General features: G+C 40.2%; 3 protein-coding genes across 4 annotated transcripts in view; 2 read left to right on the forward strand and 1 right to left on the reverse strand.

Moving 5' to 3' along the window:
* The window catches only part of LOC127506793 (transmembrane emp24 domain-containing protein 6-like), a 292,092-nt gene extending 286,322 nt beyond the window's left edge, over window positions 1-5,770 (forward strand). Inside the window, exon 5 of the transcript XR_007928137.1 lies at window positions 5,485-5,770. The gene's annotated coding sequence lies outside the window, so the exon portion shown is untranslated. The remainder of the gene's footprint in view (window positions 1-5,484) is intronic.
* Window positions 1-19,349, reverse strand: part of LOC127506776 (uncharacterized) — a 348,308-nt gene that overhangs the window by 276,931 nt on the left and 52,028 nt on the right. The window lies entirely within an intron of this gene.
* LOC127506792 (transmembrane emp24 domain-containing protein 6-like) lies at window positions 3,876-5,594 on the forward strand. The gene is made up of 4 exons (XM_051883623.1): window positions 3,876-4,232; window positions 4,328-4,454; window positions 4,752-4,927; window positions 5,128-5,594. Exons 1-4 carry the CDS (start codon window positions 4,020-4,022, stop codon window positions 5,356-5,358), a joined length of 747 nt encoding a protein of 248 aa, XP_051739583.1. The 5' UTR covers window positions 3,876-4,019; the 3' UTR covers window positions 5,359-5,594.

Raw genomic sequence — 19,349 nt, forward strand, 5'->3', positions numbered from 1 at the left:
AGCATTAAAACAGAATCTTTTCTTTTCTATTGTGAAGTAGGCCTATATCTGTGTGAAACGGCTTCTGGAACAAGAACAAATGTAGGGAGGGGCTTGATTTTGTCCAATGGGCAATTGATTGGATGGTTGTGGTTTACTAATGGTGGATCTCATGTGAGTGACAGGTTGCCCCGCCCTCATGCCAGTAAACATCATCAGAGAAGAGATTCGCTGCAAGAGGGAGGAAAAGTTATTTTGATTAAAGATTATAAGGCACATGAATTAAAAAAAAAAAAAAGGGCATGGATAAATCATTTGTAATAAATACTGCAATATTCTAATACATTAAAAACTGTTTTTCAATTCATGGTGACTTTAAGTGAAAATCCCAAGCTCTTGCTTAAATAACAACTATGACTGGTTCATTCATCACCAGCACTGAGAAAAAAAATATATCAGGAGACATGTGACCAAGGCCACATCCACACGAAGCCAGAGCTTTCCCTGTCCGATCTTTTTTTTTCCTTGTCTCAAGAAATATCTGCGTACACACGCCAGATCAGTATGTGGCGCTGTAATTCTGCCATAGAGATACACTAAAAACAGAGAATAAGACTTGAAGCATGCGCATAAACCTTGTTCGCTGTATACAAACTTTAGTAAAGCTTTGAAAAGCTTTATTTTGGTAAAGCTAATAGGCTCAGTTAGGGCTGGGCGATATGGCTGAAAACTGTATCACGATATCAGTGTTTCATATCGGTCGATATCGATAATTATTGATATTTTTTATGACCCATTTAAAATAAGGACCAGGAGAAAAATACATTACATTTAAACATTTTTATTTTAAACTTAACGTTCCTCTGATCATAATCCCCTCAGTTATTAAGACAGAAATGTCAACAACCATGGAAAACTCAAATAATTAAAATGTTGTGCGGTGTTGCAGCTACAGATGTTGCTGGTTGAATACGGCTGTGCTCCAAAGGGTGAGCGCGGCTAAGGTGGTACATCAAGTTCGTGGTATTACCAGTCTTGGCGGGGACGATGGTCTTGCATAATTTGCAGACGACATTGGTCTGACTACGGTCAGACTTATAATATCCAAAAAACTGCCATACTGGCGAGCTGACTTTTCCTCTTTTATTTACAATTTCCTCGCTCGCTGCGGCACTCATTTTCTGCTTATCAGTCGCCGGTTACTGAAGAGGAATCCAGCAGACCAGCACGAGACAACGATATGGCGCAACCAAACATGATACTGTTACATGATTGGCTGTTAGCGTGTCACTCCCTACGTTGCTAGGTTACCAGAGAGCGAGTGCCTTTGTTAATGCAACCAAACTTGCTTCGCAACCTCTGTTTTCTTCCGACGAAGAATAAAAAAATATTGAACGTTTTATCGAACACATTTTTTATTGATATCGATCACGTGTCTATCGCGATACATATCGTTATCGTTTTATCGCCCAGCCCTAGGCTCAGTAGCTTCTGCAGCACGAAAACAAGCATGTATTCCGCTATTGTTGTTGTTGTTGCTGTTACATGACGTAGCGATGTCTGACTAGGGTCGAGACGGTGATGACATCATCATTTCACAAAATATACGGACTGGCTGTATACACGAAAACGCAAGGGTGTTGTTTTCAGATTTATCCACTCTAGGAACCGGTTTCAAAAAATAGCGGTTTCAGGCTACCCAAACGCCGGATCCATCAGTACGAATCGCCGATACTATACAAAATTTTTACGTATACACCTAAACGCGTCTCTGTGTGGACAGGCTCCAAGTCTCAGCTTAATAATTTGAAATGTACATGTACTATATACTATATCAGCATAATATCTATGAGCTTTAATGCACTGAAAAGGTAAAACATGAAAATCTGACAGGGTTATTTTAAATATCTTTGTGTTTTCGTTCCTGTGTCTTTGTTCCTTGTGTATCATTTTGGTTTGACCTTAATTAATTTCTGTTAGTTCCCTTAGTTACTGATTAGCCCCACCTGTGTCTCGTTTAGTTCACCATGTACTACCTTTTTGGTTCTGTTGTTGTGTGGATTCTCCTTCACCATGGGAGTTATTGAAGAACAAGCCAACTACTCTGACTCCCCAGATCCCATACCAATGCCAGCAGCCATCTCCCTGCCCACTCCAGACCGGAAGCCTCATATTCCCTGCTTGGAGAGCCCCACAGCTACAGGAAGAGCTTCTGCCATAAACCCAACAACAATGCGCGAGCCTGCCATGGACCATAAGTTTGAGCCACCCCTTCGGCTCCACCAGGTTTCTCCTTTCCTCCAGCTCTGCTTTGGTCCTCACTCCCTCCGGTGTCACCCTGTCCCTTCTGCAGACTTCTTCCCTGCCTGGAGAGCCCCACGACTACAGGAAAAGCTTCTGCCTTGAAGCCAACAACAAAACCCAAGCCCGCCATGGAAGCCGAGTCAATGCCTGCCATGGACCATGAGTTTGAGCCACCTCCAGCCACAGAGCCAGAGCCAACCCACACGTCCATCCTGGAGCCAGAGCAGGATGCCATATTCATCCCAAGGCCGGAACCCACCGCCAGGTCCATCCTGGAGTCGGCGACGTTGGAACAATCCACCTCTGAGTCAGTAAAGGGGCGCTGGCTCATTAATTTTACTGTGGAGCCAGTTCCACCCCTGGCTGTACCTCGGGCCTCCAGACCCACGTCTCCACCTTGGCCTGCCAGCCCTTTGGCTCTGCCTTGTCTCTACGCTCTTTCATCTCATCCCTCTGGCTCCACCTTGGTCTTTCGTCATCCTGGTTTTGCTATGGAATTTTGGGCCTCTGGCTGCTTCTCAGCCCTCCACCCCTTCAGCTCCACCAGGCTTGTCCTTCCCTCCATCTCTGCCTTGGTCCTTACTTCCTCTGATGTCAACCCGTTCTGCCCTGTTCTGAAGTCCCTCAAGCTGGCGGCATCCCCTTGGACTTCCAGGACTTCGTTCTGGACTGTTGTTCTCACAGCTTTGCTGGGGCCTCCATCTTGTCCAGCTCTGTCTTTGTTGGTCAGCCCCCAGGCTGTTCCCGGAAGGTCAGTCTGGGAGGCCTTGGCTCGTCATTTCATCGGCTCTGCAGTTGTGTTCCCTTCTGCTGACTTCTCCAGTTCCCTGTCCATCACCAGCTCCTCACCCTCCTCCAAGACCCACTCCCTCCCTCCCTCCACCTATGGACAGTTATTCATGGCATGAAGCCTTGTGGGAGGGGGAGTACTCTCAGGGTTTTTTGGTATCTTTGTATTTTCATTCCTGTGTCTTTGTTCCTCATGTTTAATTTCAGTTTGACCTTAACTACTGTCTTGTTAGTTTCCTTCGTTACTGATTAGCCCCACCTGTGTCTCGTTTAGTTCACCATGTATATATACTCTCTGTTTGGTTCTGTTGCTTGTCAGTTCCTGTCTTTATTTAATATGTGTAGATTATGCTATGATTTCATCTGGATTTCTCCTGCCTGATTCTCTGTGTATATAAAATACTTTATATATTATATCTGCGTCAAATGTTTTGGATTGCCATACATGTTGTGACAGGGTCATTTTGTACTCCTTATAAATACGGTCACCTTTACTGACATGTTTTAACATTGAAAAAATGATGTTTAAAAAACAATACATAGCTGTATATGAGAAAAATGAAAATTAGCAGCTATATTGTAATATATATTGTATATATAATAATTTATTATTGTAGTGAAGTAATAATTATTGTATATAAATGGTGGAGATTTTCCATAGTTACAGCAACAGAGAAATAGCTAATTCATTTTAAAATTAGGTTTAAGTACAGCAGGTATTGGGAATCAAAATTGTATTTTAAAACCAATGCTTCACTTCAGAGATGTTTTGTTTTCCAGAACACCTGTGGCCTAACTTGGATTTTCCCACCTGTAAAGGGCAGAACAAATTTTCCAGCCACACGTCAGACTCAAAGTTAATCATCATCAGAAACTTCAGTGCACTCAGGAATTGCATAGGTCTCCGGTTTCATTGAGTTTATTGCCAGTCATATTTCAAATCTGAAATGTTACAGAACGGCTTTTATCTTGTTTGGCTTCTGTTATTGTTTGGGTTGGGCAACAGTGGAGCATTGAAAGACCCTCATCCAGAACAATCGGATCAGGATCTTTTCTGGGGAGCGGATCAGTATGACTTTGCCATCATGCTGCGTGCCGGAGATCTCCAGTGCTTCTGGCACTTTGCTCACTATGGTGAGCGCTTCTACTTACACTTCATGGTAAGACATTGTTCTGCATTTAAATATTAGTATGAACTTTCATTTGAATGTTACAGTTCACTTATGTTATATTAAATAAATATGTGTGTGTTCAGGTCCAGCTGGTGACTGGTGTGGCCCTTGATAGACATCTGTCTGTGATTGTTAATGCTCCGAGCGGCTTAATAGTCGGCACAGTTGACGATGCAAGCGGTCAGATTGTCTTCGCTGTTGCGGAGACTGGTGAGTCTCACCTTGTCTCACGTGTTTTAGTACATCTGCTGCCCACGTTATGAACAGAAAAAACAACGTGGATGTCATGCGGACCATGCAGTCAATGCCAGACACAGAACAATTCACCCAGAAATGAAAAATTAATGTTGTTCCAAATGTGTATATTTTTTTTTATGAAACATTAAAAAATACACTAAATTAAGTACCATAAAAAGTCCCACTTTCAAACTCCAAAAATAACAAATATAAAAGTTGAATGAATGAATGAATGAATGAATTACTAACTAACCATCTGTATCTGAACAGGTTTTTATCAGATGTGCTTCAGCAATTTCCACAATCGCTTTGGGAGCATGCAGGTTTTCCTGAACTTTGGAGTGTATTACGAGGGACAAGAGAACATCGAGAAACAAAAGGAAGAAGAGAAGAAAAAGAAAGAAGAAGATATGAAACAGATAAACAGTACATTGTCCTTCATTGAGGTAATAAACAATAAACATCCTTACTGTAATGTGATTTGCTCTTATTATAACCTCCTTACCTATATGTTTTAATTTCTCATTAATCTCATGTGAAATATTCAATAGATTTTGTTCTTTTTGACAGAAAAAAAGAGAGATTTCTTGTATTTCATATATTTTTTTCCCCACTACTCAACTGAATAAACTTTACCTGCACACAGGAGAGCAGCATCAGGCTGCAGAAGTTTGTCTTCCACATGTGGCGTCACTACAACTACGAGCGGATGAGACGAGGAGCTGATTTCTACCTGCTTCAGTCCAACTCCACTTATGTGAACATCTGGTCTGCTGTCCAGAGTCTCGTCATCATCACCGCTGGATACCTGCAGCTCAGCTTCCTCAAGAGGCTCTTCAAGAGCAAACCAGCAGAGGGCGACAAACCCCGCTGTTAACAAACACTAAACCTGCGACTGGTTCACCTCCATTTATAACCTGCTCTTAAATAATTCATACACGGCTGTTTCTTCAACATTAGAATTGTTTTATTGTATAATGGGTTTATTTTTTGTTATAACAAGGTCTCATTTAATTTTTTTTTTTTTTTTAATTCTTTTCAAATGCTTTTTATGCAGAGATTTAATTATTTTGCCCTTGTCCCAGAAAGAGACTTTAGAATATTAAAGGTTTAGTTCACCCAAAAATGAAAATTCTGTCATTAATTACTCACCCTCATGTCATTTCAAACCCGTAAGACTTTTGTTCATCTTCAGAACACAAATGAAGATCTTTTTAATGAAATGGATTTCTGTCTCTCCATTGAACTACCACTTTTCTGCTTCAAAAAGTTTATAAAGAGATCCATCTGAATAGAGTGGTTTAGTCCAAATTTTCTGAAGAGACTCGATCGCTTTATATGGCAAACAGACTGAATTTAGGCTTTTATTCACAAATAAACATTTATCAGTGAACATAAACAGAAGCTCAACCGAACCTGAATGAGGTGCAAGAACAAACCTCCTCCGGAAGCTCAAAAGTGCTGCGTAACACGAAAATTAACCTCATTGGTTCTTGCAGAAGCTCAAACAAAGTGAAATATTCACAGTGTTGAATTTCAGCCCATAAAAATGCAAGCCCTAAAAATACAATGCATTAAAATGCAAGCATGGTTAATGCAATGCACATTTTTTTCAATTAGTGCAATTCAAGCTTTTTATTTCAAAAACATTTGGCATTAATAAACTTCCATATCTTAATCTGGTAACAGATTAACAGTTATACATTAACATAACAATAAAGTGTATGGAGTATCAAGCACATGCTGCATCTGAAATCACATACTCTCTTGAGTAGGTGCTTATTTTAAATAAATAATTACTTAACGACCACTAAAAAAGTATGTTCTGTATAGTATGAGTGTGTGTAGTATGAATGTAATCTGGATGTACTACATGTGCCATGTTGTCAGTATCATGTGACCTACCAGCGTCAGTTGTGTCACCTCACTGTCATTCACAAATCCTCTCCCATGTCCTCATGGGATAGTAAAGTGTCCATCATAAACAAATTTTAGAATCTCACTGGAAGTAGTAGGTCATCTGGGTACTTTTTGCCTGTTCTTTTATGAGTACTGTGAATTCAGACATACAGTTGCAACTTGCAATCAAAATTATTCAACCCGCTTAACCTGCAAGACATTTTGCTGCTGAGAACAAAATTTTATGAAAACAATTCATCAAAACAATTCATCTTCTGCTCATAAGCTTTGCAGCTTTGCCGAATTCCACTCTTGACCAAGAAGAGCATAAAAGGCTGACTTGAATATGCTTAAATTCATTTGGATATACCTGTGGAGTTGTGGATGAATGTTTGGAGGGATGTGAACAAACCGGAAATTTTTAGACCCGTGGATCAGCAGTATGTCTGGTACAAAAAAGGCAAAGCTTATTAGCAGAAGAGCACCATCTTCATGGTCAAACATGGAGGTGGTCCAGTCTTGTTATGGGGGTTCTTTGCAGTTGCAGGAAGTAGAAATCTTGACTGTATGAAGGACATCATGAATTCTTTGAAGTATCAAGCCATTTTGGCAAAGATGGTGATGCCTTCGGTGCAGAGACTGAAGCTTGATGAGCAGTGGACTTTCCTGCAGGACAGCCGTCCCAAAGTATAAATCCAAATCTACTAAAGTTTGGTTCAGGGATCAGTCGTAGAATGTTCTTGAGTGGCCTGTACAGTCTTCAGATTGAAATATCATTGAAAATATTTGGTGGAATTTGTAGAAAGCAGTGGTAACATGGAAACCAAAGACTAGCAGTGATCTTGAAGCTTTTTCAAGCGAGGAACGGGCCAAGATTGCAGTAGAGAGGGGACAGAAGCTTCTAAGCACTTACAGGCAGCGTTTATTGGAGGTTATAAAGAATAAAAAATTCTGCACAAAATTTGACTTTTGGGGGTTGAATAATTTTGTTCACGCAAGTTTAGAGCCAGTTTGATTTCTCAAATGTGCATTAATAAACTTTGTATAATAGTTTACTGATGCTTTTGATTAACTGTTTTCATAATTTCTCAGCAGCAAAATGTGTTGCAGGTTAAGGGGGTTGAATAATTTTGATTGCAACTGTACTTCTTTTGTCACATACTGTTTTTGACTACAATATAGTAGGGAAGTAAGTATGTGATTTTGGATGCAGCCACGGTCTTAAAGGAAAGGTGTGTAGAACTCAGTTATGTTAAAGACATGTGACCCTCTAGTGGCGAAGTATGGAAGTGCAATTAAAGGGATTGACTTTCCTACATTAAATAATATAGATAATATTGTAGTGGCAAGTTTTGCAGGGATAAGCACCACTCACATTTTCTCCACATTTTAGTCCAGTTTAGTAAGGGATATAAGATTGTATGTTACATGTTTACTTAGTAAATCATAATAAATAAATAAAGTCTCTGAAAGGTTTGATACACCATTGTGTTGTTTGTGATCCTCCATCAGCAGCTGCAGTATCTCTCAGCTGTATCAGTGCAGTCACTGTGATGTACGATTTGTACGACTCTTTATCACTGTGTGAACACAGCTTTGCTGTTGATGTAGTGGTAACTCTGACAGTAATAATCTCCTGTACAGGGGCGTCAACTGGGAATGGCTTTCAGGGTTCCTATGTTTCACTGTATTTTTCCCAGTGTGTCTGATTATTGATTTCATTCACCTATTCTGTCAATTATCTCATTAGTTCTCCTTGTTATTTAAGCCCAGTGTTTCTTGTGTTTATTATTCGGTGTTGTCTGTGTTTGAATGTGGTTGTGTTCTCCTGAGTTACCTATTGGATTTATTATTAAAGACTATTCTATTCCTTGATCTCCTGCGTCATGCTATTTGCACAACCATTACGTGACCAAACCTCAACAGAAGTTAATATTGCAATGTTTTTCCTTTATTCCTCCCTCTCTGTCACCATGGACCTTCCCGCTGTTCAGTTGTTGTGCCTGGAGCAGGAAGATTGCCACTGGAAGACCAAACCCGGGACTTCATCCAACTAGCGTGCCAAATGCACTACCCAGACCGCTCGCTCTGTGTAAGGCACACCTTCCAGCGGACGGTCCAAAAGAGGATTTTGCCGCATTCGTGGAGTGGGTGCCTCTGCCCTGCAGAGGATGACGTCGTCACCAGCCCCACTTCAGCAGCGCCAGAGACCAGCTAACCACCACCAGCGAGCAACTCGATGGAGATGTTGCACGAGCCCACTGCAGACCGTGGAGACCGGCCTGCCACAATGCACGAGCCTGAACCTGAGGAGAGGACAGGAGAGGATATCGCCCCAGAGCCTGAGCCCCTTTCAGAGTCTGACCAGGTACGGGAGCCGGCAACACTACCCAAAGGGAGTGTTAGTGGAGATTGACGGCTTGGAGGATAGTAGAGTTGTCAAAAGTACCAAATTCGGTACCTAGTTGGTACTAAAATTAATTAAAAATGTGACGCTTTGAGCACTGTTGAGCGGATTCGTAAACACCTCTGATTGGCCATTGTGCTCACTGCTCATCGGATATGTCTGTGATTGGCTTCAATGATCAACGCTATAAAAATGTTGTAAATAGTCATCAGTGACGCTCTTCACTGAGCGCTTACACAGATACACATGGGAACGTTTGAAAGCAGGCATCTATCGCTGACCAGTCCGCTGATAGACGTCTGCTTTCAAACACTCCCGCTTTCGAAATGCTTTCAAATTCAAACACATCCGTGTGCTTTCAAATGCTGCCGTGCATTGATCATTGTAGCCAATCACATACATATCCTATGTAGCTCCAGAGTTTCCTATTTCTCCAGCACCCCATCTCCAGAATACCTGTCCAGCCTCCCTCTCCCACCTCCTCAGTCAGCCAGTTCCTCAGCCCCACCTCTGCTGATGTCCTACAGTCTCTCTACAGCTCCCATATGTGTTTAAGACCTGCCCAGTGTCTTCAGGCCATCAGCTTCACCCAGCACAGAGGATCCCCTGGTTCCACTTCTAGCCTCTGGGCCCATCGCCCCACCTTGGCCTGTCGACACTTCGGCTCCGCCTTGGCTCCTCCCTCCCTCGGCTCCACCGGAAACCATTGGCCATACGGATCCACCGGGCTCCCTCGTCCCTCCGGCTTCGCCTTGGCCGGACATCATCCTGCCTGCACCTTCGGCTCCAACCTTCCCCCAGCTCCACCTATGTCCTCTGTCCCACGGGCTCCGCCCCATCCTCTGGTTCCACGACTACATCTTGGATGCTCATCGCTGCGGCTACACCGCGGTCTCCAGTACCTCCGGTTTCACATGGGCTCAACGGCTCATCATCTCCACCTGGGTCTCCATCATTGGTGGCTCCTTCTCTGTCGGTCGTCCCTAGGGTGCATCCCATCAAGTCGTTTCCACCATTGCTTCTCCTGCCTTTGACTCCACCCTGGGACCTTGTTCTGACTGGCCTCTGGCTCAACATCTGGCTCCTCCTGCTCCTGGCTTTTCCCTGGCTCTTCCCTCCCTCCACTCCCCCTTGGACTGTATTAAGTTCCCCGGACTGTTTTTGTTCTTTTGCTCCTCATTCTCCTCCAGAGCCCCCACCCTCTCTCCTCAGTTGGACAATTTACGGTGTGAGGACGTGCCTTTTTGGGAGGAGGCGTTCTGTAACATGTATGTTGTGTTTCTTTGTTTTTGGTTCTCCCCTGTGACCTAGTTTTCCTAGTGTGTCTAATTAGTCATTATGTTCATCTGTTCTGTCAATTATCTTGTTAGTTCTCCTGGGTATTTAAACCCTGTGTTCTCCCTCATTCTCTGTCCGTTCTCAACAGTGTAGGCGTTAATGTCTATGGTGTTTCTCCTGAGTATCTCCTGTGTGTTCTTATTAAAGATTATTCTATGTATTCATCGTCTTTGTGAACTTTGTTACCACGTTACGTGACACTATCACCTATACTTCAAGTTTAGTGTCAACAAATCTGTCTGATGTTGAAAAGATGGCTTTTAACAAACCAAATATGAAGGAACCTTTGTTAGATCTAGAAGGAAAAGGGTGAAGGAAGGAGAACAAAATTTAGCCTTCTTCCTTTACATTGAAAAACTGAATGTAACATTAGAAATTGGGCAGTGGATTTCCAATTCCTTGCATGCTTTGCATAGGAAGGAGAATAAATGTTGAAATTAAGTGTTATGTTATGTGTTTTTTAGTGAAATGAAAGACCTGTTAGTGTTTATTGCTGTTACGTTTGACATTTAAAATAGTTTGTGTAATGTTGATGTTTTTATGGTTGCCTGGTCATACACGAAGAAACAATACACATGAAAGAACGCTCAGAAATGTCAGCGGTGGCAAAACAAGACTTTGCGGTGTGTGAGTGTGTGTGTGTGTGTTATGTAGTCCATGGGATGAGGATCAGGTGAGCGTGTAATCAGCACCAGGCAGTGGGTGATGGGAAATGAAGTCCAAAAAGAGTTAGTACTCCAGAGAGGGAGCCCTCAGGTGGCGATCAGAGCGAGCCACAGAGGCTGAATTCGTGACAGACAGTACATAACTGTATTTTTTTTTTAATTTGCTGTATTTTTTTACTGTAAACTACTCAAAAGTGTGTATTTGCTATATTTGTTTATATTAATGACTGGCAGCTGAATTTTAAATTTAAACTATTTATTAACTGCATATGCTTTAAACATTTTTTAAACATTTAATTTTTAAATGTTGTATAATGCATAACTTAATTCACAACTTAATTTCACAAAACAAAAATTAAATAAATGGACTCTTCTTAATCTTGAAAAACAGGTAAAAATTTAATATATAACTTTCAAATTTGCATGAAAAAAATGACATGTGTATTTTCTATCATTTTGAATTCATATTTTATTTACAGAACATTTTTTATTGAATGGATATGAAATTACATAGTTTTAAATTTCTTGAAACACATCAGCCATCATAGCCCTTCACACCAAAAAGAAATACACAACTGCATCACTTTAAATTTATAGTTTACCCAAAAATTAAAATTCTGTCATTAATTATTCACCATCATTTCATTTCACACTCGTAAAAACTTGTAAAATCAGAACACAAGTGAAAATATTTTGAATGAAATCTGAGAGCTCTCTGTCCTTCCACAGGCAGCTATGTAACTTGCACATTTAAGATCCAGAAAGCTTTTAAAGACATTAAAGTAATCCATGTGACTCCAGTGGTTTACCATCAATTTTATGAAGCGATGTGAGTGGTTTGTTTGAAACATAACATAATTTACTTCTGCATTTATAAAATAGTATTAACCAAAGCGTGTTCACGCAACAAAGTCTGCTTTCGCGTACACACAACATGCATGCACTGTGGTGCTCTTATGAATGCGCGTTGGTGAAAACTATTTCTAAAATAAAGAGATAAATCATATTTTTTGTGCAAACAAAGCATTTGCGCCACTTCATAAAATTGATGGTAAATCACTGGAGTCTCATGGATTACTTTAATGATGTCTTTACTAGCTTTCTGGATCTTGAATGTGAAGTTACATAGGCTGTCAATAGATATCAGTTGTGTTCCGAACATGAACGAAGATCTTAAAAGGATAGTTCACCCAAAAAATAAAACTCTGTCATTAATTACTCACCTAATGTAATGAGAAATGGGAACGCGGGGGCACTGCGATGTGACCGCAAAGGGCACTTTCACTTTCACGATCAAAGGGGCAGGGGCTCAAGCGTTAGATTTACGATCTCTTTAGGAACTTTTTGAAGCATCAAAGTCATAGTTGCGTAGCTGTCTATGGAGGGACAGAAATCTCTCAGATTTCATCAAGAAGATCTTCATTTGTGTTCCGAAGATGAACAAAGGTCTTACGGGTTTGGAACAACATTAGGGTGAGTAATTAATAATTTTACCACTTCATGAACATGGAACCACTTCCAACATGGCCAAACAACAAAGGCCCAAGTGAGTGCAACAAACTTTGATCCTAAAAAGGAGAACGATTCAGCTCCGGATTCTGTCCAATCACAGATGCAAAGTGTGGCTAGAAATAGGAACAAAGAGGACAATATATTAGATAAATAATAAAACATAATGATACAGCCATAAACAGATAGAGGGATAATAGATGCAGTCAGATATAGAAAAACAAAAGTATATAATAAAAGGAAAATAAAATCCATCACTTTGCACAGAAGAGTGGCAACACGAGGGTTGATCGCAACCCGTTTCTTCTGAACTGTCTGGCCTGTTGTTTTAGATGGCACTTTTCCTTTTGTCTTTGTTCCTCTCTCCAGATAAATACCTACAAAGTGCCTAAAGGGTCAGGAAACAGACAATATGTAATTCAGATTGGTTTTAGCTTTTGAAGCATGTAATCATGTTTTTGAAAATGTACCATGTGGTAGAGCAGTACTACAACTCCAGTCCTGAAGACCTTCCTCCCAGAAAGTTTTAGATGTCCCACTAATTAAAACACCTTATTTAACTCATTGTTTGCCAGCGTCAAATAGGGAGACATCTAAAACATTCACCCTAAAAAATAAATTTCTTCTGTAGTTGAGAAACATTGTGTTAAAGGCCTCAATAGATATAAGATACATATCTAAAAGGCAAGTTCATGGTGATCAGTTTGTTCAAGTGTGAACAAACACACATACTGTATCTGTAAATAGCACATTTCATTTCAAGTTAAAAAAGATTTGGTTTTGCTATGGTAATAAATTAACTATACAAGGCAAACTTTATATCAAACAGAAATGTTAAAGTGTCCGCATTACCTTAAGTTAGCAAAAGTCCACAAATCCATATCACATTGGTTAGTTAACAGCTTGGAGCAGCACCAATTTACGTGACACATCCTCCGTGAGCGGGCTGATCGCGAAGCTTTTTCGTTTCGGCCCGTGTTAACAGATGACTGTCTGCCTGTACAAATGTGATTTACGCCATTAAATAATCACGACCAAGTGTGCTGATCAACACGAAGATCCTGTGAATTCCAGCTGTCTGTAATTATTAATTTCCGGCCCATAGCCGCTATGCTATAGCGCCAGGGAAACCCCACGCAAGTCTGCTTCGCGCCCCGTGGACGGAGGATGCGTCAATCCGGGGTTACCAATATGAATCGCGAATGTAGATACATACACTATATTGCCAAAAGTATTGGGACACCCCTCCAAATCATTGAATTCAGACAATCACTTCCATGGCCACAGGTGTATAAAATCAAGCACCTATGCAGACTGCTTCTACACACATTTGTGAAAGAAAGGGTCGCTCTCAGGAGCTCAGTGAATTCAAGCGTGGTACCGTGATAGGTTGCCACCTGTGCAAGAAGTCCATTCCTGAAATTTCCTTGCTACTAAATATTCCACAGTCAACTGTTAGTGGTATCATAACAAAGTGGAAGCAATTGGGAACAACAGCAACTCAGCCATGAAGTGGTAGGCCACGTAAAATCACAGAGCGGGGTCAGCGCATGCTGTTGCCAACTTTCTGCAGAGTCAATAGCTACAGACCTCCAAACTTCGTGTGGCCTTCAGATTAGCTCAAGAACAGTGTGTAGAGAGCTTCATGGAATGGGTTTCCATGGCCGAGCAGCTGCATCCAAGCCTTACATCACCAAGTGCAATGCAAAGCGTTGGATACAGTGGTGTAAAGCACGCCGCCACTGGACTCTAGAGCAGTGGAGACGTAATTCGTCACAGAGCACACGCTTCTCTGTCTGGCAATCCGATGGACGAGTCTGGGTTTGGCGGTTGCCAGGAGAACGGTACTTGCCTGACTGCATTGTGTCAAGTGTAAAGTTTGGTGGAGGGGGGATTATGGTGTGGGGTTGTTTTTCAGGGGCCGGGCTTGGCCCCTTAGTTCCAGTGAAAGGATCTCTTAATGCTTCAGCATACCAAGACATTTTGGACAATTTCATGCTCCCAACTTCGTGGGAACAGTTTGGGGATGGCCCCTTCCTGTTCCCACATGACTGCGCACCAGTGCACAAAGCAAGGTCCATAAAGACATGGATGAGCGAGTTTGGTGTGGAGGAACTTGACTGGCCTGCACAGAGTCCTGACCTCAACCCGACAGAACACCTTTGGGATGAATTAGAGCGGAGACTGTGAGCCAGGCCTTCTCGCCATCATCACTGCCTGACCTCACAAATGCGCTTCTAGAAGAATGGTCAAATATTCCCATAAACACACTCCTAAACCTTGTGGAAAGCCTTCCCAGAAGAGTTGAAGCTGTTATAGCTGCAAAAGGTGGGCCAACTCCATATTAAACCCTACGGATTAAGAATGGGATGTCATTAAAGTTCATGTGCACATAAAGGCAGGTGTCCCAAAACGTTTGGCAATATAGTTTATATAGTTACCAAAGATGGAGGGGGGAAATTAAATAATAAGTCACTTACCACAGTAAATCACTCCTCTTGCTGCTACCCGAATCTCGACCGTTGAAGATCCTACAATGCCTCTGTATGTTTGAAATTTACAGCAATATTCTGTAAATTTGAGTCAAACCGCCACGCTTCCCAGAATGCATTGCAGTTTATAGCAATATGCTGTATTATTAAAATACAGTCAGCGGCTGTAAAATATTGCTGTAATTTTTAAAGCATGAAATGATTACAGTGAATCATCCCTCTGAAAACGAATGAAATAATGTCCACAACCGAATCAGTGAACTAATAAACTTTTATTCTGTCATCTGTTATTTGACCATGTGTCACATTGACACAAATAGATGATCCATTTTGATACACGACAGACATTTATTCAATATTATTTATATGTCATAATGATTCATAAACATGTTCTTAATAGGTATTTAATTAGGGGCACTTTTGACTACTTGATCAAACATCAAAAATTAAACTTTTAAAACATATCGCATGACATGTCCTGGAATAAAGATGGGACTATATGGCCTTTGATGTTTTGATGTTGGTATAACATGTGATGGAGTGGAATATTATATGAATAATATAATGTCATTTTTAGTCTTAAAGATTCTGACATTTGTACCACTCTTTACATTTTGATTAATATTTTAAAATATTTCATTTCATAACAACAATTTAAATTAAACAATTAATTTAATTCTCACAACAGCAAAAAATAAAATAAAAAAAATAAATAAAAAAAAATAAATAAAATGTAAATAATAATAATAATAATAATAATTGCCCAAAATGTAGCCTATTTGACCACAATTTACATTAAATACCATTCAAAAGTAAGGAATCACATAAAAAAAAAAAAAAAAAAAGATTAAATTGATCAAAAAGACATATATAATGTTACAAAATAGTCTTCAGTAGATACAGTGATAAAAACAGAAAAATTCACAGGTATATGAAGTGTTGACTTTAAAGTGTTCCAAAACATGCTTGACGGGATAAATTCAGTGTTATCTGATCTGTTTTGTTTTTTCAACCTCTTGTAGCTCTGACGTCATTGACCAGAAGAACAGCAGCAGCTGCAGCAGCCACGCCCATCAGCGCAGTGGCGACCAATCGGAGCACAGCTTCAACTGATTCACAACAATGGCCATGTAATTCTGAAGAAGCAAATGAGCAATGATAAAACAGAACTGAGATTTTCAACAAGCCGACTTTAGTCACTGTCATGAACTCGGATATCAAAACATCTGCAAAAACTCATATCTTTTTAGAATAGCATGAGTAAGTTATTTCATTTGTAGATAAACTAATTCCTGGAATTAAGTCAGCAAAAAAGCTAATGTCACCATTGAGTTACCTGCACATGTCTGACAGAGTTCAGTGATGTTAACATGTTCACATTTTGACAATCCTGATGATGATGATGAGTCTCTGCTGGTGACAGGAACAGGCAGAGGAGCTGGAAAACATGAGAAAAAAAAAAAACAATAAAAAAATTATTGTAACTTCAGTCACAGTCATTCAATGCTGACAGTCCTGATCTTCTTGAGCAGATATTGTCTAAATGTTGAAGTGTATTGTGAGCTTTCACAATGGGACTCAGTGTGTGTGCAAAGACATTTGTTCACTTCACGTATTGCCTACGCAGTCTGCTTATTATAGGTGATTTTGGGCTTGTCTTTTTAAGAAGAAGGTTATAAATTTGGGCAGTCTTTGAAATTCCATTTCAAAGGCCCAGGTAAACCCTACATTATGGGGACAAAATGTCCTGACACAGATGGCAATATCTGAAATCCTTGTCCTTGGGAATATACAAATTGTACAGTATAAAAACCATTACGCCTATGGAGAGTCCCCATAAAACATGAAAACACAACGTGTGTGTGTGTGTGTGTGTGTGTGTGTGTGTGTGTGTGTGTGTGTGAAGTATGTGTCGTGTATTCAATCCAAGTTTAACACTGCTGTAACAGTTGAAACCGTTAACTCACCATAGACAGAGAAAATGAAACGCTTGCTCACACTGCTGGTTTGAAGTTGATAAACACCAGCATGTTTCATTGAAGTATTTGTGATGGTCAGAGATCCAGTTTGATCGTCCACCTTCAGTCTGTCTCTGAATCTCCCATCAAGAACATCATCATATACAGTGATTCTGCCGGCCAGTACATTGATTTTAATTATTAAAGTGTCATTAGTTCCAAAACTCCACAGAATCAGATGATCATCAATTTCAGTAAGATCAGAGTTTAGAGTGACTGAATCTCCCTCCATTACTGACACTGACTTCACTGCATCTGTGTCACCAAACACACCTGGAGAACACAGTTACATATTAAGGATAAATGTCTGTATTTACTTAAGATCTCTTGCTTGTAGCCATTTAATAGTGAAATAAAGAGATAAACAGAACAAAAGAGCAGCACAGACACAAGAAACTGGGGGCCAATACTTTTCTGTTTTTTTAGCAGGTATTTGGAGGTCTGTTTGAGTTTATCAAATGTAACTCTTTTTGATTAATGACTATTAAACTGATCAAAAATCAGTTACATATGAAACACAGCTGCCAACTATTCTCCCAAAAATGAACGTTATGTCATCATTTACTCCCTGTCATGTTGTTTCAAACCCATTCAGGGGACAAACATGCTGATCTCACTGATCATCAATATTCTAGCAGATTTAGTACTTTTTTTTTTTTTAAGTTTTATGGGATCATCTAGAAGTAACAGAGAATGTAAAAATAAAAGTATGGCTCTTAAAATGAAAGTGATAATTAATGTCTTAAAATGAATATGATTAGAACTTACCAACCAGACGCCACAAGCAGAACAAAAGAAACACATGAACCATTTTCAGATAATAGCACTTCAAATATGTGAGCACTTCAGTGACAGACAGATACTAAAAAGACAGTGTTAAACTGTGACATTAAAATAGTATTGCATGTGAATCCTCCCCCACAGGATTTGACCACCAGCCATTCACCTACTTGTACAAGCTACTGTTGCATGCGTTGGTTGTAAATGTCCTATTTTCTTCTATTAAGACATACACTGTTCATAATGGCAGACAATATATATATTTTTTGGCCTTTAACACAAGTGGTATCTTTTTAGTTGCACATCTATTTCAATTATTATGTGACTCTTGTCTGATGTTTTTCAAACTTCACTGTTGATAGGTCAAGTGAAAGGTTTGATATTGTGTTCCCATGGTGCCATCAGACAATCACACTCACACAAACCACTCACAAAAACCAGAAGCTGTTTTTCCACCAAAACAGGTCAAACCACATTTCTAAACAGATATCAGTACAATACACAACAACAGGTTTAACTATGACTATGACACAAACCAGGTTGCTTGTGTGTCCCCATTAAAAAAAAAACCAAACAAACAAAAAAACTTTGAGGCCTACTGTGTGCGCTTATTTGTATGATGAATGTTTTTGCATTGTGGTTAAAAATTTACTTAAACTAAATGCTCTGAATTAGCTTTGAAACATACTGATTTTAAGGTTGCACTTCATTTATTAGCTTGAATAATTTAATTTTAATCCACAGCCAGTGTAAGATGAAAACTGACTGTTGTAATTTCCTTCTGCGTCGTAGAAAAATAATTAAAATACATACATACTAGAGCTACAGTGAAGAACATTTATTATAACAGGTTTTAAATAGTTTTAAACACTTTTAGTCAATTATTTTGTGATACTAAGAGTTGATGATTCTGGAAAAAAAAAAAAAAACAACAAAAAAAAAACATGCTGGAGTCTATCTTATTTGTTTTTAATGTTGTAGATATTTCAACAATCAATCAATCAATCAATAAATAAATAAAAAACATAAAATAAAATAAAAAATGCTTTGCTTTGGAGGTTATCATTGTGCTGAAGAGTAGAGCCTGTGCTTCAGTCAATGATGAGCTGAGAACATCTCAGGTTACGTATGTAACCATGGTTCCCTGAGAACAGGGAACGAGACTCTGCGTTTACCGCATTTGGGGAACGTCACACGTGAACCGATGTCTGAAAGCCAAGTATCAAACCATTCCAATCCTATTGGCCGGTGACAGCCTATGACATCATCATAGCGCGACCCAGAAGTATATAAGGAGCGCCTAGAGAATCAGTCAATATCTTATCGTCTTGAGGGACTGTTCAGCAGGCAGTCCCGGAGCATGGCAAAGCAACGCAGAGTCTCGGTCCCTGTTCTCATGGAACCATGGTTACATACGTAACCTGAGACATTCCCTTTCGAAAGGGAACTCTACTCTGCGTTTACCGCATTTGGGGAACGATATACCCACGCTGCCATGCTTGAGGAGAGTGCATGCCAAGATGGCTAGACAAACGTCAAGCAGTTTCGAAAGAAACACCAGATAGCAACTCACCCTTGGGTCACACAAAGGCTGTCAGTGACAGCATTCCCTACGGCCAACAGCCCAAGCTGAACCTCAAAGAGGCCTTCCATAGAAAGCCTACCAAGGCTGCTCCAAGGCCTCTGGGACCAAATCTTCAGAAAAAGAAGGTCCCTTTAAGGGAATGTGGCCAGGGAACCGAAAGGAACCCCGGCCAGAC

This window comes from Ctenopharyngodon idella, chromosome 24, assembly GCF_019924925.1.
Source record: "Ctenopharyngodon idella isolate HZGC_01 chromosome 24, HZGC01, whole genome shotgun sequence".
Classification (NCBI taxonomy): domain Eukaryota; kingdom Metazoa; phylum Chordata; class Actinopteri; order Cypriniformes; family Xenocyprididae; genus Ctenopharyngodon; species Ctenopharyngodon idella.

Excerpts from the sequence above, each read along its gene's own strand:
- LOC127506792 (XM_051883623.1), top strand. The coding sequence starts at position 4,020 with ATGTTACAGAACGGCTTTTATCTTGTTTGGCTTCTGTTATTGTTTGGG. Across the intron at positions 4,455-4,751 it reads CTTCGCTGTTGCGGAGACTG|GTTTTTATCAGATGTGCTTC; the intron begins GTGAGTCTCACC and ends GTATCTGAACAG. Across the intron at positions 4,928-5,127 it reads GTACATTGTCCTTCATTGAG|GAGAGCAGCATCAGGCTGCA; the intron begins GTAATAAACAAT and ends ACCTGCACACAG.